The 27,192-nt window shown below is 41.2% G+C and overlaps 1 protein-coding gene across 3 annotated transcripts in view; it reads right to left on the reverse strand.

The window, feature by feature from the left end:
* The window catches only part of Akap10 (A kinase (PRKA) anchor protein 10), a 65,106-nt gene continuing 37,914 nt past the window's right edge, over positions 1–27,192 (reverse strand). For 2 of the 3 annotated variants that reach the window (XR_879723.3, XM_006533814.4), the window contains exons 11-15: positions 25,036–25,145; positions 21,498–21,580; positions 12,772–12,824; positions 12,105–12,200; positions 1–7,819 (exon numbers count right to left, since the gene is read on the reverse strand). Coding sequence is in view for 2 of the 3 variants with exons in the window: in XM_006533814.4 (XP_006533877.1) it covers positions 7,814–7,819; positions 12,105–12,200; positions 12,772–12,824; positions 21,498–21,580; positions 25,036–25,145 (348 nt within the window). In the remaining variant the exon portion in view is untranslated. The remainder of the gene's footprint in view (positions 7,820–12,104; positions 12,201–12,771; positions 12,825–21,497; positions 21,581–25,035; positions 25,146–27,192) is intronic. The other variant, NM_019921.3, reaches the window with a different exon arrangement.

Here is a 27,192-nt window from a genome sequence, read left to right on the forward strand (position 1 = left end):
TCTATTTATAATATCTAATTTATTTAATTATACATGCTTATTTTAAAATAACAATATATATATATATTACAATAATACAAAATATTGCTTTTCCCCATTCTCACATTAAGTTAACAATTAGCTTCAAATTCTCCACAAGCATCTTTTGAATCAACACCTTCATGATATCTACACCTAGTTTCTTTAAGTAGCTCTCCTTTGCTTGCATCTAAGCTGTTTGTGATACAGCACTTTAAAGATGTATGTCTGACACTCTCCCACGGAGTCTGGCCCAATGTGTCTTGTCATAGTAGAACTGTCCTCCTCACCCTTGACTGACCCTGAGGGTGTGTTTGTAATCCTCACCATGGAACCACTTGCTTATTGCTTTTGAAATAGCTCTTTGAAAGGCTGGTTTGCAAATGTACTCTTGTACTAGTGAGGGGATGTTTCCCTGGAATAATGAGAAATCTCTCTGTCCTGCTTTTATAGAAAAACAAAACAAAACAAAACAAAAAAGCACCCACTCCCAATTCGTTCAAGTAGGAGAAGCTTGGAACTGCACAAAACTTGCCTTTCTGAGGCTCACACAGACTATAAATGTGAGAAGCCATCAGAAGCTAACAACAGCAGGAAATGTCAAGGTGAGTTACAGGGGTGTGGGAGAGGTTGAGACCAGATTGTTAGGCAGTCAGGGATTGTGATGTCTCAAGAGCAAATGAAGTTGTGAAAAAAAGTTGGGAATGGTGTACCAAAAACTTTTGGGGAGAGGAAGGGAGAGAGAGATCCCCTTGATTCCCCAACAGTTTGCAGCTGGCCAGATACTAGAGAGGGTAGCCTTCCAAGTAAGGGTCTGAATGTGAATGTCACAGCAGCTTGGAGCAGGTGTTCCTGGTCGCGAGCATCAGGACTGTGAGAGGATCAAAGAACACCATGCAGAACAGGCAGGTTTTGGAGAAAGAATGGGCTGAGGAGAAACCTGTGAATGAAAATATGGAGTGGCGGGCGTGGTGGAGCACACCTTTAATCCCAGCACTTGGGAGGCAGAGGCAGGCGGATTTCTGAGTTCAAGTTCAGCCTGGTCTACAAAGTGAGTTCCAGGACAGCCAGGGCTATACAGAGAAACCCTGTCTCAAAAAACAAACAAACAAACAAACAAACAAACAAGAAAAGGAAAAGATGGAGAAATCCACCTACCCTAACTCCAACAGGCTTCTTCCTCTTTCAGAACAGATTACATTGCATTGTCAATACTAGAAAATGTTCTAGACTGCAAGGAAGACAAAGCAGTAAGTCTGTGCAGGGAACTGCTGCACTGCTCAGAACCAGAACAGTCGTAAGGATTTATGCGCTAGATGAGGAACTGGAGACGAGGATGCACAGAGAGGAGGAACGGGAGAATGAAACAAGTGTCTACGGAAAGACGGTCGGCAGAGAACAGGCGAGGGTGCATGGGCACCTCGGAGGGCAGCCAGAACCAAGGGGCTGAGACAAACAGGGAGGAAAGACTGAGGACTGGGATTTGGATGTTGTCAGCTTTGATAAACACCTGGATATTAATGAGAGACTACGGGTATCGAGATATCAAGAGTAGGAATTAAATCATACTCCCAATAAGAGAACATATTCCCACAACAGAAATACTCATTCCCCTAATTGCAAGGAAGATTTTAAGGCAGTGAGTCTCAAACTGTAATCTTACCACCAGCAGCTGTAATCTGCTGCAAAAATTCTCAGGTTCTACCCAGACCTACTAGATCAGAAACCCTGGGGGTTAGCTAGGCAGCCTGTGTGCTAACAAGTCTCTCTGGGGACTCAGGTACACAATGAAGTTTAAGAAAAGTGCTTTTCAGGCTGGGGATACAGTTCAGTTGGGAGAATGCTTGCCTAATATGTTCAAGGCCCTGAGTTTGGTTATCAGCATTACATAAGTGTGTGTTTGTACATGCCTGTGCCTCTTTGGGAGGTAGGAGATAAAGGAGTTCTAAATCACTCTCTTCTACATAGGAAGTTGGAAACCTGACTGATGTGCTTGAGACCACTTCAAAAACAAAAACTCTAATGTTTAAGGATGGAACCTTCCCCTACCCTCCCTCCCTCCCTTCCTTTCTTTCCTTAAGACAAGGGCTCCACAGCCCAAGCTGCCCTTGATATTCGTTTTTAACTACATCTTTGTTTCTATCTCCTAAAAGCCAGGATTACAGATGTGTACCACCACACCCAGCTTAAGTTTTTCCTTCTTCCCTTTTATTTATTTGTTTTGTTTTATTTGAGACAGGCTTTCTCTGTGGAACAGTCCTGGCTGTCCTGGAACTCTGTAGACCAGGCTGGCCTTGAACTCTGGCCTTGAGATCTACCTGCCTCTGCCTCCTGAGTGCTGAGACTAAGCACAACCACTTCCTGGCTGCTTAAGTTTTTCTTTCTTTTCTCTCTTTCTTCTTTCTTTTTTTTCTGAGACAGGGTTTCTCTGCATAGCCCTGGCTGTCCTGGAACTCACTCTGTAAACCAGGCTGGCCTCGCCTGCCTCTGCCTCCCAAGTGCTGGGATTAAAGGTGTGCGTCACCATTGCCCAGCTAACTTGCTCTTAATCTATCTATACATAATCAGATACATATTCCTCATACACAGTCTTTGCATATGGCGTAGCTTATTGTTGTACCAAAAGGTGATAAATAAGCCAAGTGTCTGCCAGTGTTTCCATACTGCTATAATGGATGCCAGGACTCACTACTGAGTAGTATAGCAGATGTCAAAGGGTTAAGAAAACTTAAGCTACTGGCTTGTCCCTGGCTGTGTGATCCTACAGTCCTCTGTTCTTCCAGCTTCAGTGTCACTTATTAACATAAAAAAGAAACGAGTACTCACCTTTTAAGTCATAAGAATCAGAGACAGTGCTTAGCACATCCTAAGTGATCAATTATACTGGTTATTATTATCAATAAGAGAGATTCATAAAGTCCACCACTTCATGGAGTAGTTCGATTCTCAGCTAGGCTTTTCCAAAGTCATAATTTCCTATCACGTGCATGTGATAGACTTACATAACTCTTCCCGTTTCTAGCCTCTAAGAATTAACATGTCCCAAAGTTCTGCAAAGCACCCTGAGGCCAAGAACAACCCTGCACTCTATTTTTGTGCTGTTCAGAAACAGCCTTGCTGATCAGACAAGCTGTGCACACCTTGTTCAACACGTGACCAAACGCCCAAACTCATAGCAGGTGAGTGGGGTGGTACAGTGGCTAATCCTCAGAGAGTGGAGAAATTAGGAAGGTATGGAAGAGTGGTGATGCCCAGTAGGGCTCTTGGTGGTAGAGGAGTTGAATCATGGGTCCAAAAGGACCCAAGTTAAATAACAAAAAAGACCACAAAAAAACTAGTTCATATTTGATTTACTGGTGCTGAGGTAAAACCTAGAGCCCCATGTGTGCTAAGCATGCACTCTACCACTGAAAGACACCTGAGCCCAGCATGTTTTAGATGCAACTCCAAGGGTTTCTACATGTTAATCTTATTTTCTCATCTACCATGGAATCATAAATAGTACTTAGACTAAACACTCACCAAACTAGCAGTTAAGTAGAAGGAACAAAGGCTGCTCTTTGCCAAAAGAAGAAAAAGAAAAATCTGGGTATCAGGCTGAGTTTTGGTGGCTATCACTTAGAGCTATACCAGTCTGAAGGGCCAAGTCTTTGTTGAGTGTTTATTTCAGCTACAAAGTGTTTTCATTTTAAACTACACACACACACATTTTAAATAACATACACACACACACACCCCTGTATGTGCAATGTGAATGAATGTAGGTGCACATGGAGGCTAGGTGTGAGCGAGCAGTATACCCTCTCATTACTAAGCAATCTCTTCAGTACTTGCTTACACTTTTGAGACTGGGTTTTATCTAAGCTGGCCTTAAACTTGTGATCCTTCTGCCTCAGCCTTCTGTGTTCTGGGATTATAGGTACCAGCATACTTGGTGGCTAATAACTCTTTCATGACTGTGTATGTGGGATTCTTACTATTATACAGGCAGAGATCAACTTGGGATCATTTAAGGACCAGCCTGAAGGCACATTTTAAGAGTGGTCTTGGAACCTGAAACCAGAAGAAACCAGTCATGTTGGAATCTTCATCTCTCATTCATTCTTGGGAAATAGGAACCCACTCCAAGATCCTTGTACCTTCCTACCCGAACCTCAGGTTCCTCTGGTGTTGATGTATCATCTTTAGCAAAGGGTTTAATGTATCCCATTCAAGTTCTACAGCATCTTTAGTGTGTCAAAGCAGGCTACTTTGCAATGAACCAAGGATATGCACAAATCACCAGACAAGAATACTGACCTCCTGGTGTACTCAGGCAGGCCCTCCGTGATACCCTTGGAGCCTTTGCTTGAACCAATACCTTAAATACTCTTTTTGGCCTTCCCCACTTGTCCAAAGCCCACAGTACCAATCCTCTTACTCTGAGCCACTCCCAGCTCTGCCCAAGCAAAGAGGCAGTTCCTCAGAGCTTACCTGGAAAGGACTCAGAGCACAGGACAACTATTAATGTGACTCCCTCAAGTTGTAGCATTGATGAGTTTTAACAAGTAGTTTATGGCTACTTGCTACTTTATAGCTCTGAGGTATAGAGGTGTGGGCTAGTATATAGATGTACTCAACACCTACATAGGTCTCACGCGTCACCACCTCCCTGCTAGTTGAAATGTCTTCTGTTTCTTGGTGGTAGACAGTTAAAGAGTGGGGATCAAGCTTATTCTTAGGTAGAGCATGAGGAAACATGAAGAGGCCCTGGTCTAGGATGCATGAGTTCTAGTGACCATCCTGCAATACAATAGGGCCTTTCTAAGGTGTGAATAACTTCTCAGAAAAAGAATTAAATGTTTTAGTTCCAGGAGATTAGGATTCCATTTCAACAGTATATACAAGATGACCAAGGCAGGCTTATTATAGGAAAATTCTGTTCCAAAATGTCACAGTAATTAGCAATGTGCTAAACACATGGCTGTTAGTGTTTTAGAGCACTGTGATAGTACTTTAATCAAGATCCTTTCTGTTGCATGTACTAACAAGTCACTTTAGATTCATGTTAAAAAAAAATCCAGATGCATTCTAAGCATACCCTAAGGATGACTGAAAACCAAGACGAGGGTACAGAACTGGATGAAGAGACAAGGGAAGTGCTCAGGCTTACCAAAGCCTCCTATCTCTCATGCTTGTTCACCAGTGCCAACTCCTGCCTGCGGAAGTACTCAGATCATCTCCTCTTCCAGGTGGTGACTGATTTTTCTCCTTCATGCAAAAGCCTCAAGATACAGAATTATCACTGGGCGTTTCAATTAGTTCATCCCTGGCTTCAACAACTAGCATGCTAGAAAAGAGTGAAGAGGGAGAAAAAAGCAAGGCCACTGAGGGTGCTGAGTCAGGCAGAGTCTCAACAGTGCCTTTAGAGACATCAGCTGCTACATCAGCTGCTTAGTTGTTGATGCTCAAACAAACCAGCAAAGCCGGGTCTGAAGGCTGAGCTTCTAGTCCCTGACTTTGGAAGGCTAAAGGTAAACTAACTACACAGTGAAACCTTGTCTCAAACAGCTGAAAACAAAAGCTCTAGTACTCTAAACAATTTACATCTCAAAAAAGCCCCAACAGGTACTGGAATCAAACTAGAGAAGTCTGTTGCCTTTCAGTGCACTTCACTGGATGTGGCTGACACCTGCTTTTCAGGTAGGAATGATGAAGACAAGCCAATTACAATGCTGTCATTTTCTCCTTAGTAGGTTGACTGTTAACAATCTGCTAGCTGACAACAATGGAATAATAAGAATGAAGTCCAACTGCTTCCTTAGACTTAAAAACCCTGTCAGGGAATCATTTTGTGGATACATTGCACAGAGCCTGTAGCACGTGGGTAGGTAGGTGATCAATGTTAGGTGAATCTTGTGCTAATTTTAAGTAAGTACAAGGATCTAACATACAATTGGTCTTATTGATTTGGATTCTTCTGCTCCTGTATCTCAGAGCAGGCAGAGCAGAAAACAAAACCAATCTCAGGTTTACTCTTTCCCCTTAGACATAGCTTACAAATACTGACATCTTGACCTCAGAAGCACAAAATGCACAAAGAAATCACTAGAAAGTATTTTAACAAACCCACTAGTTTAAACAGCCGAGAGCATTACAGATTTTTTACCCTGAAGCATGCAAAGGCAGAGGACACTCAGAATCACGTTTGACTCTATGTCTTTATGTTGCTTTTCACTTAAAGTTTGAAGCGATATGAAATGGAGAGAAATGCTTTGTTAAAGGAACAGAAGAGCCACAACAGCACATACACTAATTAAAACCTCATGTCTATGTCTACACCCAAACACAAGGCTATGTCCAATTGGGGATTATGTTCTGGAGTTTTGTAAAACAAGTGGAAATATTAGGAAGGGTCAATATACTTCAACAGGAGAGCCAGAAATGCCCTGAAAGCAGGAAGTTGACACCATTTTAAATATAATTCATATATATATATATTTAAAATCAAACACAATTAAATAGAATATGGTTTAAGTACATGAATACTTCAGAATAACAGAGATGGTACATAGTACCAAAAACTTATACACAGCCTTTTTGCTTCTTCTGTTGAACAGTGTGCCTCTGTACAATCAATATTGCAATGAAATAAATTTTCTGTTCATTCAAGACTTTCCCCAAGGACAGAGGTGATTAATAATTATATATGTACATGTGTGTATACACACACACACACACACACACACACACACACACCCTTTTGCAAATTCTGAGCAAAAGCAATAACACCTAAGAAAACTTCCTTTCTCTCTAAGCTGTTACACACAAGGAAGCACTGGCACCGTGAGGCTGGGGGAGTGTGCTTGCCAGCGGGGTGGCCCCGCCAACGGCTGTGCCACAAGTGCAAAGCCAACTAAGCAGAAGGGCAGCGAGTGAGTCTCCTACTGTCTTAAGACAGGGAGGGAAAAGGCAACTGCACATTTCCCACTCACAGTGAAGAATTGGGGAGACACCCACAAGGGAGTGCTTCTGTCCCCACCTTATTAAAAAATAAAACCAATTTTGTGAATGTGTTCTAAGGACCACAGGGAAAAACTGGAGTGCTCATTTTTTCCATGTGTATTCTGAAGAGGGAATGAAGCGTCTGGAGCATAGCGTTCTGATAGCGGAATGGGTCTTGATGCTCAAAGTAAACTAAACTCGCCCTCTTGTCAGCAGAGGAAGGACTAGCTTTAAGGATCGATCACCTCGGGAGTGAAGGAAAGGTGAACAGTGTGTTCTGTCAGCGAAGGAAAGGATGCAACACTGAGGCTTGACCCACGACTTGCCAGCTTTCTAAATTAATGCTTCTGTGAAGGAAGACTAGGCAAGGAATTGTCCTCTGCTCCACAGGCTGCTGGCCCACACTGCCACTTGGAGATGCTCGCTCCAGGCAGGGCTGACTCACCTGTGACCTCTAGGAGACAAGAATGAAGCACCTCTGTCATGCTTTCTGACACAGCTGAGGAAGTAATCTGCTGCGAGCATGTGGTCCCTGTCTACCCCAGTGAGCGTGGCCACTGGAAAATGGTCTAATAAGTCGCCACCACCACTTTGTATCTCGGGACTCACTGTGTTACTGTCATGTGTGTCATCTATGTCTACATTTAACAACCACTCTCGGACTGTCTCCCACTCTTCCCTGGAAACAACAGTGATCTAGCAGTGAAAAGAAATGCAGTGCTCCGTTTTCATCGGCTGTGTTGAAGAATCCAACCAAAGGGGAAAGTTCTTATTTTTTTCAAAATCAGATTTCCTTATCTCTGGTTTCGAGTCATAGCTAGGGAAAAAGAAGAAAAAGTAAAAGGTAAGGTACATTCCAGTAGTAGATGACATACTATCAGCACAGATGAGAGAGATGCCCAGCACATACAGTGCTTCCAGTCAGGGCTTAGGGCAGAGTATTAATTATCCTCAGATATTCCTGAGTTCACAGGAGCTTAAAGAAGCTAAGAAGTTTTTTTTAAAAGGTTTATTTTATGTATATAAGTACACTGTAGCTGTCTTCAGACACACCAGAAGAGGGCGTCAAATCCCATTACAGATGGTTGTGAGCCACCATGTGGTTGCTGGGAATTGCACTCAGGACCTGCTCTTAACCACTGAGCCATTTCTCCAGCCCTGGATTCATTTTTCTGTTTAGACAGAGTTAGTAGAATAAGACCATTCACTTTTCTGTATGTTTGTGTTCATGTATTTGCATGTGCATTTGTGTGAACATCGTGTAGAAACCAAAGGTGAACTGTGGGTGCCATTCTTCAGGGGCTGTAAACTTTGTGGGGTTTTTTTTTGTTGTTTTTTTTTCCCCTTTGGTTTTTTGAGACAGGGTTTCTCTGTGTAGCCCTGGCTGTCCTGGAACTCACTCCATAGACCAGGCTGGCCTTGAACTCAGAAATCCTCCTGCCTCTGCCTCCCAAGTGCTGGGATTAAAGGCGTGTGCCACCACTGCCCAGCCTACTTTGTGTTTTTTAAAACAGGGACTCTAACTGCCCTGGAGCTCAGCAATTTAGTGATACAATGAACCCTAGGAATCTGCTTGTAAGCACCAGGTTACAAATGTCACTGCATCTGGCTTTTTAATATGGGTTCTAGGGATCAAACTCCAAAGAACTTAACAACTGAATGATCTCTACGTCTGTCAATGTTCTCATTTTTTAAAAGAAAATTATGTACATTGATGTTTTACCTATTATGTATGTCTGTGTAAGCATCCCTTGGAACTGGAGTTACAAACAGTTGTGAGCTGTCACATGGGTGCTGGGAACTGAACCTGGGGTCTCTTAACTGATGAGCCATCTCTCCGGCCTGATATTTTTATTTTTTGACGAGGTTCTACTTGTAGGACTCACTCAACTCTACTGAACTCATCTGAGAAGGTAAAGACACACGTGCAGATACTGAATACACACTGTCTTTGACAACACTACATAACTTAAATAACCCAGGAGACACATAAGGATTGCTTTTTTGTTGTTGTTTTTGTTTTTGGCGACAAGTTTTCTCTGTGTAGCCTTGGCTGTCCTGGAACTCAGCAACAAATCCTTTAAAAATTCAGTAATGATGTGAGATAATGCCTAAATACACTCCAGGCACAAATATATTGAATCCAAGGAATTCAAAACAGAGAGGTGGCAAACTGGCTACACAGACCAAATAATCTGTATGGGCTCATGTCTGCTCACATTCATGGCCATGGAATGAGAATCGGAAGGAGGTCTTCTGAGGTTTTCCTCTCCCAGTGTCTCTGATCTATCACTGAAGGAAGAAAGACCTCACAAAACACATCCAAAGGCTGGGAGGGTCGGCTCCACAGTAGAGCATTCAGGAGGCCCTGAGGAGCTTGGTTCTCTCTTTTTCTTTCTTTTCTTTTCTTTTCTTTCCTTTCTCCTTTCCTTTATCCTTTCCTTTCCTTTCCTCTCTCTCTTCTTTCTCTCTTTCTCTTTCTCTCTTTCTCTCTCTCTCTCTCTCTCTCTCTCTCTCTCTCTCTCTCTCTTTCTTTCTTTCTTTCTTTCTCTTTGTCTGTCATTCTCTCTGTCCCTGTCTCTGTCTCTCTCTCTCTAACATCTGGCAGGGCAAGATGAATGTTGGACCTGCATCAAATTCAAAACATCCAAGCTGCTGAGGATGTCACAGTACACTTTCCTAGGCCAGGATACATACAGTTTAGGAAAGACCACTCATCTAGCATGCGTGAGACCCTGTGCTTGATAAAGCACAGGACCCTTATGAATATAGTTTCCCAAGATGTCTTTTTGCTTGAATGTAAAGTATAGCAATAGTTGACACCTCCCCCCGCCCTGCAAAAAATGAACACAGTTGGATGTGGTGACTTATGAATATAATCCTCATACTTAAAAAAGCTGAAATTAGAAGAGTATTATGAATTCAAGGATAGCCTGGGCTATAGAGACTTTGTCTTGGAAAATTCATCCAGGAAGTGTCAAAAATTTGCAATTAAAAACTAATTAAAAACTCTTGTTGGATTGCTTGTTTTGTTTTTTTTTAGACAGTATTATTATGTGGCCAGGCATTCTTTGAGTTCCCTATATATAAGCACAGGTTGGTTTTAAATTCATGATCCTCCACCTTCAGGTTCCTGAGAACTAAAATTATAGGTTCTACTGCCACACCTGGTTTAAAAGAATTTTCTTAGGATTGATTTCAGTTGTTCGGTCACTAGGACTGAATTCTCTCAGGTTTTGTTTGGCTTATAAAAATCCCTTTATTTTAACTTCACTTATCAAGAGATACCTTCTTGTTTGACTTTTACGTATTAGGCAATTTTAAAACACTGGATCGTCTGGCTTACTTAAGTTTTAACAGGATGATTGCTGTTCTTATCTATATGTGTAATATACCTCCAGCTATTTTAAATATCCTTTTTATTACTGGAACCCAGAACTCATGTTATGTATTCTAGTATTTTGTTTATATTGCTTCTCTGTAAATATATTAAAGTTTTCATTAAATCTGGAACTTTTAATAAATATTTTTTCAAGTATTTTTTTCTGCATTTGTGCCTCAAATGTTTGTTAGAAGGTATCACATCATCCAATTGCTTGCTTGCTTATTTATTTATTTATTTATTTAATTTATATTTCCAGTCTTTTTCTGTTTGTCTTCATGGAGGAGTAGACATTCTTTTCAGAGAACCTCTTCTTGTATTTCCTAAATGCAAATGATTTCATTCAGGGTTAGTTTTCATCTCTAATATTATTTCTTATTTCAGGAATCTTAGTTTTTAAAACCTATCTATTTCTTCCCATTAAATTGTTTGCCTTGACATTCTTGTAAAATGTTATTCCATATTAAATTTTCAGTCTGCACGCCCCTGTGCAGGTGGTGAATCTGCTAGAGCATGCTGTGGAGTTCAGGACAACTGTGTCACTCAGCCCTCTCTTTCCATCTTTACTTGTGTTCCATTAAAGAGGACTAGCTTTAGTTTTAGCATACAGTTGTTACTTAGAAGTTAGTCTGATCCTTCCAAACTACTTTTGTTGAGGTCTATTAGGGCTCACTTAGCTCAAGTATTAAGACACAAGTCCCCACTGTTCTGTATCCTTTGTGTTAACATCAACTACACTACTCCTAGCCCTGTCTTTCAGGCATCATTTGGCAAACTTTTGGGGTTTGTCCCTTGAGACAAGCATTTTCTTCCACATCCATGCAGATCGGTTTCTGGCTAGGCCAATGGTTTGAGACCTTCCTCGAGTATCTCTGTACCTTTTATTTCTGGACAGTATCTTCTTTTCTGCTATAAATAACTGCATCAAGCTTTCCCTCTCTAAACTTTCCTTTTGATTTTTTAGTTCAGCAAATCTCCTGGGCTCTGTTCAGATTTGCCTTCTCTATTTCAGAAGCCAGTTCTCAACAGTGGGCTAGGGCTCACTTGAATCCTACTTCTTTCAGGGATTACAGTCCCATATGCCCAACATCCATGATCTAGAAACAGTTTGCACTTAGTTCACCATCTTTGCAGTGCCTTATGATGAGAAAGATACTTCCTATAGCAGTTAGTTCTTCCGAGGGAGATACAGAAGGATCCTAATGTTGTATGTGTGTGAGAGTGCAGGGATCTGAGGAGACCACAAGCATCAGTTCTATGTGTTAGAGATGGCTGTGGATACAGGGAACCAAATTCTGGTCCTGTGCAAGAGCAGTATGCACTCTTAACTGCAGAGTCCTAATTCCAGCTCCTCTTTTTTTTTTTTTTAATTACTAAATACTCAAAGTGTGTGTGTGTGTGTGTGTGTGTGTGTGTGTGTGTGTGTGTGTGTGTGCTTATTGATTTATTTTACAAAAGCTGGTCAAGGGCAGAGATACAGTTAAGTTGTTAAAGTGTTTACCTAACATTCACAAAGCCCAAGGGTCCTTCCTCAGCACTGTACAAATCAGCTGTGATGGCACGTCCTATAATTCCAGCAGTTAGGAGGTGGAAGTGGGAAGATCAGAAGGTCCAGGTGAACTGGCCACAAGACTTTGAGGCTAGCCCAGCCTACATTGTGACCCTGTCTCAAACAAACAACATCAACAAAAGGCTAGGTCAGAATAGAAGTAACCCTTACCTTTGTAGACTTCTCTAGTGGTTGATCATGGTGTGCCTGCTGCATAACATCACTCACTATCATTTTTGCAATCTTCCAAGCTAGCTCTTCTTGGGCCTGAAAGAAGTATTTCAAACTGTTGATAATGTCAGGAAGATCAGGATACATAGAGTTGGTCTTCTAACCATGCTTACCACTGGATCAAAAGCACTTTCCAGTACGTCCAAGAATCTGGTTACCTTTGACTATGATATATAAACATGACATTCACTGTTGTTCAGGGTCAGCTACTGAGTAGCCAACATCACAACTACTTTCTATATTGATGGTCAAAGGAACACTGTTTTTTTCACTCTCATCTCTCAATGCACTTAACTAATCCAAAGCAAGCTTCCTCAACTGGAAATGACAAAGCATCTCAGCTTTTGTCTTCGCACTCATGACCTGGTGTGATGTGAAAACCTGAGCCTAGATTTATGTCTCAGTGACCATAGACTCTGGGTTGAGGATACTTTTACTGTTCACACCAGGCAATGACTAAATGCTAAAAGAGCATTTCTGTTACAACCAAGGCAAGAGAACATGGATATGATCTGTATTACAAGGAAACCAAAAGCAGAGACCATGTGGAGCCTTCCTTAGACAAGGGTAGGCCTTTTGCTTCTATAAGAATTTACTAAAGACTTACCTCGTCAGTATTTCCTTGCACCCACTTCTTCATAGCTTGTGAGAACATGAATCCTAGTAAACAAAGCCAAAATGAATATGGAATTCAAGTGTAATCTTACATTACAAATGTTTTTAGGGCATGCTACTTGAACATGCATTGCTTCTATAACAGAATGTTTATAACTTTGTGAAAACTGTGATTCAAAGTGCTTCTGAAGAGCTGTTTCAGAGGTCTGGAGGCTTCTCATTTTCTCACCAGATGAAGGAGGTTAACATTAGACTTGTAGCAAACATTGAAAACAAACAAACAAAAGCCTTAATCAACATAATGGTTTGGTATAAGAATCTACCAACACATCAGGAGACTGATATGTCTCCAGTCTAAAGGATTCCTTCCAATATTTCCTTTCTTTAAATAAACATTTTATGTATTCATTTATTTAAAGAAAGGAAATATTTACTCATCCATTCTTTCATTCATTTATTGATTGACTGGGGTTGGTGCGAATGTGTTAAGTGTAGAGATCAGAAGACAATCTAGAGAAACGGTTTCTTCCTTCAGCACGTGTGTCAGCACATGCGACCTGAGAACTGAACAAAGGGTGTCAGGCTTGGCACAAACGCCTTCACTCCCTGAACCCTCTTAAACCCCAGTAGATTAATTCTTAAGGTTCATTAACAGAGATGAGCCTAGACATACTATTTATGAAAAAAAAAAAAAAAAAACCCAGATCTTTTTCCTTTGATACTTTTTGTCATTGGAGGTTTTTTTTTTTTTTAATGCTTAGCAGTGGTTGTACACAGCTTTAATCTCAGTACTTGGCTGAGGCAGATGGGTTTGAATTTAAGGCTGGCCTGGTCTACATACACAGTGAGTTCAGTGAGTTCCAAGACATCAAGAGCTACAAAATACCCTGTCTCACAAAAACAAAACAACAAAACAGATTTACTTATTTGTTATTACTTGTCTGTGCATGTGAGTGCAGAATTTCATCAAAGTCAGAGCACTGGGTCTCCTGGAGCTGGAGTTACAGGTGGTTTTGAACCACCATATGTGGATGTTGGAAGCCAATTCCAGTCTTCCACAAGAGCAGCAAGCACTCTTTTAAGAGTACTCTCTCTAGCCTTCTACTCTAAGGTTTTAAATCTAGTTTGATCATCAGACATTGCCAAGCAGAAGCAATAAGGCCATAATACTAAAATCTCACATGGCTGCTGAATTATCTATGTCCTACGCTACTCTGTTAGGTTCATCTGCAGACATACAGTAGTCTCCCTTGCTGACACTTTCCAGTACCCATGTATTTAGCTCCTTTCCTAATACTTCTTCAGGATAATACTGCCAACCTCCTTTCTTAACCCATTTTCTTTGATGTACTTCATCCCTTCCCATGGTTTTAAATTCCCTATATGCCAGCAATGAAGAACCTCCTCTGTTGGCCACAAATCTGTACTTCTATCTAGTAGGCATTTCAATTGTAACATATTCTAACCAAGTTTATGTGCTTCCCACTCAGCCTTAATTTGTTTCTTCTCAGTGGTAGGATCCTTCTCTAGTATGTAGGAGACTTTAGATTCACTGCTATAACATTAACCAAAAACAAACAAGCACCTTCTTCAGTCACATATGACATCTGCTACCAAATTTCACCTGAGATTGCAACTTCTCCACTTCCAACCTTCAGTCTAGACTCTTTCTTCTAATTCTTATCTCATTTAAATTCCGTTCTCCTGAGAGCCAGTCTACAGACTGATAATCTTGATAGCCACCTCTCCCCAGCACCATTTCCTTCAAATTTTACCACCAGAGCAATGCTCCCAGTCATTAGTAAACTCTGAAGCTCAGTACCTACTAGTTAGGAGTTTAATTTCCTCAATGAGGCATAGAAGGGCTCTCCCAAGACAAATGCAGGAGAGGCACACTGAAGGGACACATGCTCACATTTTTTTGTAATTCCTTCTTGTTATTATTTCAAGATTTATGATTGTGGGTGTTTTGAGGCAGGCTTTCTGTGTGGCCCTGGCTGTCTTGGAACTTGCTCTGTAGACAAGGCTGGCCTTGAGCTCAAAGAACCACCTGCTTCTGCCTCCCAAGTGCTGGCTCTACAGGCATGAGCCACCACACCTAGCTACTTTTATTATTTTTTAAATTTTATGTGTGTGTGTCCCCACAGAGGCCAGAAGTGTCAGAACTCTTGGAGCTGGAGTCAGAGTTGGTTGTGAGTCACCTGCCCTTGAAAGTTGGGAACTAAATTTGAGTTCTCTACAAGGCCAGAAAGTCTCCTTAACTTCTAAGCCATCTCCCTGGCCACTTGCTTTTTTTTTTTTTTTTTTTTTTTTTTTTTTTTTTTTTTTGTTAAATATAAATTTTCAACTTACTTTGTTTGCCCTGAGATAAAAATTCTCATAGTCTTACAAACCTCTAAGATACACACAAACCTTCTTTAAAATTAAAAACATGCTTTATTATTAATTATCACTATCACTACCACTGCAGGAGGACAAATGTTCTATGACCCACGTATAGAGCTCTGAGAGCAATTCTGTGGAGCTAGCACACATTCTGGGGACTGAACTCAGCTGCCACGGCAAGGATCTTTATGCACTGAGCCAAGCTGCCAGCAACTTTCTCAAAACTAAATCTTTTTCTCTGTGCTCTGTTGAGGTCTTTTACTATGTGTTGTAATGCTAAATACTGCTCCCCAAGACCTGGTTGCCTCTAGAGATGTGAGAATCCGCACATAGACTCAAGTGACACAGTGTAACCTTGCCCCCTAAGTTATCCCTGATTGATGAATAAAACTGCCTACAGCCTATAGCTGGATAGAAGAGAGATAAGTGAGTTTTTGGTTTCCAGGCTTGGGGTCGGAGGCAGGAGACCACCAGAGGAGAGAGAGAAGATGGAGAGAGGACAAGATGACATGAGGCAGGAATCATGAAAACATGGCCATGAGGGCTGGCCAACTGGAGTTAAGAGTTGCCCAGATAGAACATAGCTCTTTTTTTTTTTAAATTTATTTTACATAAATGAGTACACTGTAGCTCTTCAGACACACCCGAAGAGGGCATCAGATCTCATTACAGATGGTTGTAAGCCACCATGTGGTTGCTGGGAATTGAACTCAGGACCTCTGGAAGAGTTGTCAGTGCTCTTAACCACTGAGCCATCTCTCCAGCCCCCACAAGTTCCAAGTTCGAACTCAGGATTATTCATAAGGAAGTAAATTCAAATAGCTTAGAGGGTAGCTAACTGCCTAGTTCTAGTGCTATAAAGTCTTATTATAAATACGAAAGTTGTGTGTGTCTTTTATCTGGAAACTGAATAATCAAAGGCAGGGCAGAAACCCTTGATTGAAATTAAATATTTACTACAACAGTGCTCTGTCCACCAGGGTTTCAAAAGCCAAATCAAAATTGCTGGCCAATAAATGACAAAAACGCAAAAGGAATTGAACTATAAAAACTTTTGCTGAGTGTATGTGTGTGTGTGTGAAACTCTTGCCGAAGATATTCTGAGTCAAAACCCTGGAGTTGCTATTTGTGAAAGCCATGTTACCTGTCAAAGCTGACTGAATCTAGAATTCCTTTGGGAAGACCTGTGAGGGCGGCAGCACGCTCTTGAGCTCCCTGCCATGAAGGACTGTACCCTTAACTGGGAGAAGAAGCCCTTTCTCCTTTTAGTTGTTTTTGTTAGATTACTTTATGACAGGACAACAAACCATTAATGTACTATGTGATTCCTAAAGCCACAGCCTCCTTAGCTTCCAGTTTCCTCATTTATAGGAGAGTAAACATATACACAGATGCATCATCTAAACTATATGAGCTTAAAAATTCTAATAAGTATCCACTTTTTATGTCTGAGCAGGGAGGACTCTTTTGAGTATCTGCAACCAAAAAGGTTATGCAAATAAGAAAACTTACATATCTGTGCAAAAGGCAACCTAGTTTAAAAAAATGACTTTGTTTTGAAATAAAATATACACTGTTATTTTAATCACTCAAATAATTACCAATTAAAATTTAAAATTAATGTATCAACAAATGTTAATTAATATCTGCTGCGCACAATTTTAGAAACAAGGAATATACAGCCAAATAAAGGTAGGACAACACTGTTGAGTTCTCAGTGTTGATGCTGTAGTTACACAGGAGTAAGTATACAACAGTAAACTGGTGGCTTCTGCAGCCAGGGAAAGCTTTTCTGAAGAGAGAAAACTGAGATGAGGAGGAGCCAATCACTGCACACAGTCCACAGCAGGGCAACTACAAAAGACCAAAAGGCCATATGAAGGCAGAAACTTCAGAGCTGCAAAGGATAGCTTGCTTAGAGCTTGGCTTGTGAAAAAGGAATGGTTCAAAGTAGAAGCCAGAAGAGGGCAGTCATGGGTTACAACAGGAAGAACTGACTTGCATTTCAAGTGTAGTAAGTTGCCCCAGGATGGAATACGTGGATGACGAAGCAGTAAAATGTGCACTTGACACCTCAGCCATGCTGCACGCTCTAGTTCAGTCCTCAATGCTTGCTTCACAGAGGAGATGGGTGTGTGTGTGAACTGTATAATCGCATGATGGGTGTGTGTGAACTGTATAATCGCATGCCCCTCCACTTTGTGTGCTTAATTGCTACTGAACTTCTCACTGATCTCTTCAAGTGGTATTTTAATATATAACTTCAACATTATGGAGAGTCTCAAATTTTGGCCTGGAACTCATCACTGTAGACCAGACTGGCCTCAAACTCATAGAGATCCACCTACTTTTGCCTCTGCATCTCAAATGAGAGCCTTTGAATAATATCATATACAAATATTTCCTACCAAATGTATAATTTCCAGTTTACCAGAAATACTAGGAGAATATGCTGAGTGGCATAAAGAGGAGAATCCAGGAGGTAGAGAACTCTGGGATTAGCCTGATATGTTTAACAGGTCAGAGGCCTAAGAAAGGGAACAAGTCAAGAAAACCTGACAGACTACATTCTTTTATTTACAGCCCTGGCATTTAGCATAATGCTTAGTATTCAGGATGACTTACGTTTTTCCTGAGTGTAACACAATCAATCTGTATGCTTCTGTATCACCAAAGCATATGTGATAAAGAGCCATCTTGACAACCAAAGGAAGTGGCAGTGTATACTCATGTATACACATATATACAGTTTGTGTACATACAAACTGCATAATTTCCTAATCATCACTTCATGAAATATATCTTGATTAAAAATTCAAGTAACCCGATGGAGAGTTAGATCGGAGGTTACAAGCACTTGTTTCTCTTGCAGAGGACCTGGGTTCAGTTCCTACAGTGGTTCACAATCATTTGTAATTCTAATTTCAAAACTCTCAACGCTCTTCTGCCTTCCATAAGCACCATGCAAATCAAACAAAGAAACCCCACAGATGCCTTAATGGACAGAACTGCTGCTGGCAGAGACGGAACCCTGTTGCCTGTCCTACTGTACCTACACCAATCAACCCGCCCGTCCACTGTGTGCCTGACCCACTCACGGCTCCGCTCAGGCTGCCAAGATGCCTTTCCACTTCTCTCCAACTGCCACGCTCTGTTTCCAAAACGCTGCAGAGTATTTGATCACGCTGTGAGATTTGTCATTTACTGAAAAACCCCTGCTTCTAGTTGTGGTGAGGCCCAGCCCTTGGCACACATTTTATCACCCCCGGCTGGAGTACAGACATACCCTTAGTACAGACTTTTAATCCTAAACACTGACAGAAAGTTCATGTGTAGAAGGAAGCAGCCATGTTTGAAAGTGATGTCGAACTGAGTGGAAGACAAATCAGAAAGATTTGACAGAATAAGATGTCCCCAACTCTCTTGAGAGAGGAAAAGGAAACTATAAGAGGAGCAGAGAAGAAAGGAGTCAGTTTTACTGGGACAACTGTACAGAAACAGTTACAACAAGCTAGACACAGGGGAAGACAGAACAAGTCAGAGAAGGAGAAGGAGCCAGAAGATTAAAACAGATTGCTAGAGTTAGTCTGAGGCCAAGCAGAGCAAAAAGTCAGAGACGGAGAGAAAAGCGAGTTTGAATCGGTCAGCATGGAGAGGAGTCCATGAACATGCAGGAGCCAGAACAGCCGAGTTGACCAGCCAGCCAGAGTTCAGAAGAGCATTAAAGGGTGAGCTTCTTCAGCAGTAAGTCTCAGAGGCTGAAAACATTCTAGGCCTAGATTAGATTGTGTGGAGGCTAGAAGCTCCAGGACTAAGCTTAGGGTAGCAGACTGAAACAGTAAACCTCCAAAACCAGAATTACATCAGGAGAATCAAAGACATTTTTACACCAAATGGTTGCCAGAACAATTCCTTCAATAACAAAAATCATGTGATGTCACTTCTCTAATCCAACATGTCATGAGTCTCCATCACCCTCTAAACTTTGCAGTGGTCCTCATCTACCATTCTTTCTTCTGCTTACTCTACTCCACAGACACTGGTCCTGCCCCTTGATCATGAGTGTGGTGTTTGTATTTGCTTGACTCAGGGAGTAGCACTAATAGACCCTGTTGGAGTAGGTGTGTGGGCCTGGGCTTTAAGACCCTCACCCTTGCTGCCTAGAAGTCAGTGTTCTGCTATCAGCCTTCAGATGAAGATGAAGAACTCTCAGCTCCTCCTGCACCATGCCTGCCTGGATGCTGCCATGCTCTCACCTTGGTGATAATGAACTAAACCTCTCTGAACCTGTAAGTCAACTCCATTTAAATCCTGTACTTTGTAAGACTTGCCTTGGTCATAGTGTCCACTCACAGCAGTAAGACCCTAAGACAACGTGGTATGCTCCAGTTCAGCCATCTACTCGTTCTTCAACTGAGATGCTGCTGGATTGAAACCTCTCTCCTGGAACCTCGGCCCACCCTAAACCGCGGCTAACGTTCCTGAAGATTACCTTCCCACTAATCTGACAATCCCTTACCCTTCATTTTATGCTTACAGCTAAGTATTATCCATGTGCATAAGCTGTGTTTACAGTCTCCCTCACTGTCGCATGAGTCACACGGAGGACACAGCTAAACAGAGATCACAGAGCGCCTGCTTTCTCCTAGGTACTGAGAGCACCATAGGCGCAGTAGATACTTCATTACTCTTCAGAATAAATGATATGAAAAGACTAAATAATTAGAATGGGCAGAGAAGAACTCAAAAACCACTTTTTGGGCTAATAGCACAGCTCAGTGGTAGAACAATGCTTAACATGTTCCAGGAACTGGGTGTAATCCCTAGCATTAAAAAAAAAGTCTTACATTTTTCTTTACTCTCTACTCTCTTTTCAGCATCTTAGACATCTCTGATGAAACAGGAAATAAATTATTTGGAGTCAACTAGAGAACAGACTCTCTTGTTCTTTATTACTTCAATAACTTTGGCATCTTTTTCTTTGAAAATATATATATTTGAAAAGAGTAGATCAAAATAGCAGTGAAATTCCTATCAAAATATAATTGCATTAAGGAACTGGGAGATGGCTCAGTGAGTGAAGCTCTTGCTGTGCAAGTGTGAGAACCTGAGCCCTGTCCTCAGCACCCATGTGATAACCAGGTATGCTAGTGTGTGAATGAAATCCTAATGCTCCCATGTTAAACTAGAGAGGAGGCAGAGATGCCCAGACTCAGTTCTAAACACCACACATACACACATACCCCACATTAAGAAGAGAAAAACAAACTACATTTAAAAATAGGTACAGCACAATGGAAAGCAATTAAATCCTGAAGGAAGAGTAACAACAGCTTCCATTTTAAACCTAATAAAGTGGGGCATTTTTTTTTTTACAAAGTTAGTATCATTTACTCAATACAGTACGGTTGATCCAACCACAATGACAAGATGTCATCTGAATGGATTCATATTTGTTCCCAAAATTTTCCTGTGTGAAAAAATTGTTTGGAACTAGAATCAGTCACAAAGAGTACATTTTTATGAAAAAAAGACTTGAAAGAACAGCCAGGTGTGGTTATAAGGAGAAAAAGGGGGCTATATGAAAAAAAAAAAAAGAGGGGGGGACTGAGTGGAAACAAACTTGAGGGGCTGAGGAGGGGGCTCAGTGAGCAAAGTGCTCGAGGTACTCAGAACCCAGAGCCTGCACAACAGTCAGATGTAGCAGTGCACCATGGGAACCTTCCTGCTGGGTATAAGGTGGTGAAGATAGCATTAGCCAGCTAGCAGAGCTGAAAGGCAAGTTTCCGGTTTTGTTAGAGACCCTGTTTCAAAACGGTAAGGTGAAGAAGTCACTAAGGAAAACATTCCCACATCACTCTCTGGCTTCCACTCCGCCTGTGTGGGTGAGTGAACACAAGTTCATCTACCATGTACACACGAAAGGAGAAGAGAAAAAGGTTCTAGTCTAAATCTTAAGACTTCATCAAGCCACTCTTCTTTTACAGACTGTTAGACAAAGGCTTTGGATTTTAACTCATTATCTCCCATACCTATTTCATAATAATTTTCAGTAACTGAGGAAATTTAATAAACTAAAGGGTTACAAGATGCTGCAGCCACCGGCCAACCGGGATTCTACTACTGCTGTGCTTTCTATAGTGGCAATAACTTTTTATTCAACGGAAGAGATTTTTGAAGAGGTACACAAATTCCTCACATACAAGTGTATCTATAAACAGAGTAAAAACATGGTAGTTACAGCCACTTTAAACCTTAAATAGTCCTTCACTTTTAGTTAGTATCTAATGTGAGCAAAAGCTTAATTTGAAAAATAAAAAAACTGCATACAACCTTTTGATTTCTTCACATCAGGTTCAGGCTCAGACTCTCGGATGAACTGCCCCAAATCACTAACTCTCCCAAAGGACATCTTCCTAAACAGAATGAAAAGACAAATATCATTTCTAAAATTCAAAGTTAAATAGCTTACCAAAAGCTCAAAAGCTGGAACCACAGCTCATATTGATTCGAGTTATTCAAAGTGAGGCTTATTTGAAATAGAGCCTCTTTTCATAGAAACTGAAAGACACTAATCAATGGAATTCCTTTAAAACCCTAACAAGGCTTATGAAACATAACACTAGGTGATTTACAGTTGTAAAATTCATAGAGAGAATAGGCACAAGACTAGCCAAGACAATTTTGAAAAAGAAGTAAAAAAAAATTCTGATTTACTCTACATGATCAGAAAAATGGCAAGTCCAGAATGAAAGTGTAGTTCTTGTGTGTGCCAGCACAGGTGAGACCCTGGGCCCAATTAGAAACGCTGAAGACCAAACAAAACTAAGCTAACCAACCAAACCCCTCCTCTCAACTCACGAATGAAATCACTAAACAGAACAAAGTATAATTTCAACTGTGGAAAAGTGAGCAGTGGACACTGCTGTGACAGAGTTTACAGCGACTACCTGAGCGGGGGGGGGGGGGGGGGGGGAGAACACCACTTGTGAGTGATTACAGCAGACTAGCAGCTATGTGTGCTTACTGCAACAAGCTCATTTTTATTTAAAAATGAAACAAACAAACAAACAAACAGAAACAACAAAACTATTTGAATTACAATGTAACAGAAGAGAAGACCGCGTTCTGGTACTTATGTGTTCTTTTATACATTGGAAAGGGTCTTACTTTACAGACATTCTCTCTATCCACTCTCATATATGCCATGCATGTATGTCAGTACACCAACAGACACAGATTATTTGCCTCGGGAAAAACTTACATAATATACATTTTTATATAAAAAATACTAAATTCATCACTTTACAAGCTGGGAGTTTTTTGTTTGTTTTGTTTTATTTTTGTGAGACAGGGTGTCTATGTAGCCCTGGTTGTCCTGGAACTTGCTAGAGAGAATGCCTGCCTCTGCTGTAACTAAAGGCATGAGCCATTGCTACCAATTGACTTTTCTTTCTTTCTTTCTTTCTTTCTTTCTTTCTTTCTTTCTTTCTTTCTTTCTTTCTTTCTTTCTTCCTTCCCTCCCTCCCTCCCTCCCTCCCTCCCTCCCTCCCTCCCTCCCTCCCTCCCTCCCTCTCTCTCTCTCTCTTTCTCTGTATAGTCTTGGCTGTCCTGGAACTCACTTTGTATTCTTGGCAGTCCTGGAACTCACTTTGTAGACCAGGCTGGCCTCGAACTCAGAAATCCACCTGTCTCTGCCTCCCAAGTGCTGGGATTAAAGGTGTGCGCCACCACCGCCTGGCACTAATTGACTTTCTTAAGTCAGGTTCTAAGTAAATGAACAATTTCATAACATTAAATTTCATCTTCAAGAAAGAACTCATTTGCACTTTGTTCAGGTGTGTGTGTGTGTGTGTGTGTGTATGTGTATGTATGAAAGCCAGAGGTTGATTTCAGGTATCTTTGTCAATCATTCTCCACAGTATTTACTACTGTCTTAAATCTGTATCCAATGTATTTATATATGTAGTTGGGGAGTGAGAGGCTCATAAACATGACCCCTGTGTAAGGTCAAAAGGACAACTCACAGAAGTCAGTTATCTCCTTCTACCATGTGGGTCTCAGGGATTCAACTCAGGTGGTCAGGCTTGGCAGCAATTGCCTTTACCCACTGAGCCATTTCACTGGCCCCATCCACTTTACTTTTTGAGCCAAGCCTCAAAACTGAACTGAACCTTGCTTGAGTTTGTTGATTCGGTTAGACTGGATGGCCACTCAGGGCCACACACTTGCACAGCGAGCACTTTAGCTACCATTTTAAAAGATCGCTATGACTGCTAAACACGACAGGCAAGATGGCTCGGTGCGTAAAGGCACTTTTAGCAGCAAGTCTGGAAACCAGAGTTCAAACCCAGATAATGGCGAGAAGACAAAACCACTTCAACAAAGTGGTAGTCCAACCTTTGGAACACCACTGTACCATGACATGTGTGACCACAGGGACACATAGTCACACATACACACAATTAAAAAAAAGTTTCTACAAAGTTGACACAGCCAATACGTACTTTCAAAGACAACGTGATAAAGTTTTTGTTTTCCTTCAAGGATTTCCCTAGACTTCTCAGTCATCCAAATGCCACTGTTAATTTCTGACAAAGGCATTAAGGCCTGGTGAAATCCCTTTCCCACACTGCTAAGATCAAGTCCAGCACAGGGTAAGTCATCAAGTCTACACACATTTATGTGTTCAAACACACCAAGAGTAGGGGTAATACACACACAGAGCAGGGTTTATGTAGTCATCAAATACACTTAAGAAGGAAGTCAGTTTATAAGATATTTCAGAAAGTGGAACATTTTATTGTCTTTTCATTCTAGGCTCAAAAGAACAAAGTTCATTCTCAAATACAAAGAAATAACTCAGTTTCCTAAGTATTAACTATGTAACACTCAAGTAATCTCAGCATCTTTTTTTAATTCTTTTTTTTTGTTTGTTTGTTTGATTCTATTTTTGATTTTAAGATCAAGACTTTTAAAAAGCTAAAATGGCCAGGATGGTGGTACATACCTCTGATCCCAGCCTTTGGGAAGCTGAGGCTGGCAGATCCCTGTGAACCTCATCTATGTACTGAATTCCAGGCTAGTCAAGACTACATAGTGAGACCCTGTCTCAAAATAAATAAGTGAATAAATAAAACAGGTAAAATGTAAACGAGATGGAATGTGTCCAGCAGACAGCTGAGACCTCACTATGTAACTATGACATCATCAATCTGGGACACAGGAGTGGAGTGCTGATGGGAATGGTGTGTTCCCAGTGACTATTTTAATTGCTTTTCATGCATTACTTCATTTATGTCCTTAGTGAGTTGGAGTGTTACATCTGAGTCACTAGAAGACTGAGTAGCATGCCTAGACACAGACAGAACTGAAAACTCAAGACCTCCCTAGCCCTCCTTTAAAAAAAATTTTTTTTTTTTTGGTAAATTTATTGTTGTTATATACATGTGCCTGGTATGTGTGTGAATCCAGTTATGCACATGCCATAACATGCATTGGAGGTCAGATGAAAACATCAAGGAGATGATTCTCTCTTTCCACCATGGTTCCAGGAACTGACTGAACTCAGGTCCTTCAGGCCTGCTGGCCCCAAAGCCATCCTTTTTGTCCTATTTATTTATTTATTTTTTTCAGACAGGATCTCACTGTGTAACCTTGGCTGGCAGGGAATTCACTATGGAGACCAAGCTGGTCTTGAATTTACAAAGATCCATTTGTCTTGGTCTCTTGAGTGCTGAGATTAAAGGTAGGCCACAATGCCTGGCTTCCTTTTAACTACTATATCACATGGCATGTGAAAATGCTGGGCATTTAAACTTTTTAAAAAAACATAAAAAATGCTAAATTCTACATGCCGAATTAAGCTTACCCTGCATATGTCCGTTGATATAAAGATTCTGGGTCCAGACTTGCAGCATCCACAATTATTGCTTCATCAAAATTTTTCAGAATTTTAATACTGGCTTTTTTCACACTAGACTACAACAGAAATTAGTATATTATTAAAACAAAACAAAACAAAACAAAAAGTCCTGAGTTTGGAAGACGAGAGACCAGTATAAAGTCATTTCAAATATCCAACTCCTTCACTGGGGAATATGGAGAGTTCTGAAACACTCTACAGTTTCAATGGAAAGGAGGAAAGCACAGCATACACAAATGTACACCAAACAGGACTCCACATCTTCCTTCAACTTTAACTGCCTGTAACTCTTATGAGCCCTCTCCACCATCCACAGCGGAATGCTGATGGGCCAAGCCTCTGCAGGCAGGCAGCCACTGTAGCTGTGAGCCCAGGAGTGCAGCATCCAGGTCGTGTGCAGAGGAAGCATTTACCGCTTTCCCCTCATCCTTCAGCTCATCCATTCTTTATGCCTCTTCTGCAAGCTTTCCTAAGTCATGGAGAGATCATACAGATGTCCCATTTGGGGCTGAACCATCAACAGTCACTTGCTCTCAGGAGGTAGAGCCCCCCCCTTCCTTTTTACAGAGCTCTGTACTCTGAGTTAATTGATTTTAATAAAGTCACATAGGAAGTGTAGAGCCAGTGGTCCCTAAATGATACACATTCATAATTTTCCCATTGAAGGAAGATGTGGAGTCCTATTTGCTACTGACATACTACCTTCACTCAAGCAAACACCCCCCCCCCCCAACCCATTCTTGTGCAGGCAATCCTGATTAAATGGAGTGGGTTGGTCACTACACCCCCAATGAAAGGACATGAGAATAGGAGAGGACTTAGAAAGAAGAAAGTCGATGGGAAAAGAGAGAGAGAAAAAAAAAAGAGACATAGAGGGGGGAGAGAGGGAGAAAGAAAGGAGAGAAGGAAGGATGGAGGGAGGGAGGGAAAGGAGATAAGAATCAGGGAGGGTATGGTGGTAAAAGCCTTTAATCCCAGCACTCAGGAGGCATTCAAGTGAATCTGTGAGTTTCAGACTAGCCTGGCCTACACATTCATGTCCTGGGAAGCCAAGGCTACACAGTAAGACCCTGTCTCAAAAATAGATAAAAATTTAAAAGACACAACCTTATAAGGAGGGGGGAAATGAGAGGATAATGAGTAGAACTTTGATTAATATATATGGATGAAATTTCAGAACACTATATACATTTAAAAAATCAGCTAACTTAAAAAAAATATTGAACACGTCCATATTTGCATGACATTGGAGTGGACATGGGCAACATGTGCATATGGAGTCCAGAGGAGAACTGTGTAGGGTGCGTTCTTTCTTTCACCTTTATGTGGGTTTTGTGAGTCCCATTAAGAGCCTTTTCCAAGTGAACTAACCCCTGGTTCTCAGTTAAATTCTTAATGCCTCCTTCTGATTTGCTATCTCAGGAATATCCTTACGACTTTAGGGAGAATCAGATAAGATATGCTAACACTTGTTTTTTTTTTTTTAAAGGGAGACATAACATAGCATTCTAGTTGGAAACAATTCTGAAAGTAGTAAGGAAGCGCCCTCAATGAAACAGATGAGCAGGTCAAAGTGCTCACCCTGGAAGCCTGAGGGAGGATATGAGTTACAATCCTAGAACCTGAAACAGACCACTGCAAGTTCTCCTCTGGCTTCCACACTCACACCGTGACATGTATGTGCCTGCACTCACACACACATCACACATGTTTTAAATAAATTAAAACAGTCTGAGTTCACTAGTAATAAAGTATCTTAAACTCAGTTATTAAAATTTCTCAAGTTATAAAAACAGCTCTGGGGGGCTGGCGAGATGGCTCAGTGGGTAAGAGCACTGATTGCTCTTCTGAAGGTTCTGAGTTCAAATCCCAGCAACCACATGATGGCTCACAACCACTCATAAAGGGAATGGCATGTCTGAAGACAGCTACAGTATACTTATGTATAATAAGCAGGAGCAAGGACTGAGCAAGTGGAGTTGACTGGAGCGAGTAGGGTCAACTGGAGTGGGCAGAGGTCCTAAAAAAGAAAAATCAATTCCGAACAACCACACGAAGGCTCACAACCATCTGTTCAGCTACAGTGTACCTATATACATTAAA

Source organism: Mus musculus, chromosome 11 (assembly GCF_000001635.26).
Source record: "Mus musculus strain C57BL/6J chromosome 11, GRCm38.p6 C57BL/6J".
NCBI classification, from domain to species: Eukaryota; Metazoa; Chordata; class Mammalia; order Rodentia; family Muridae; genus Mus; species Mus musculus.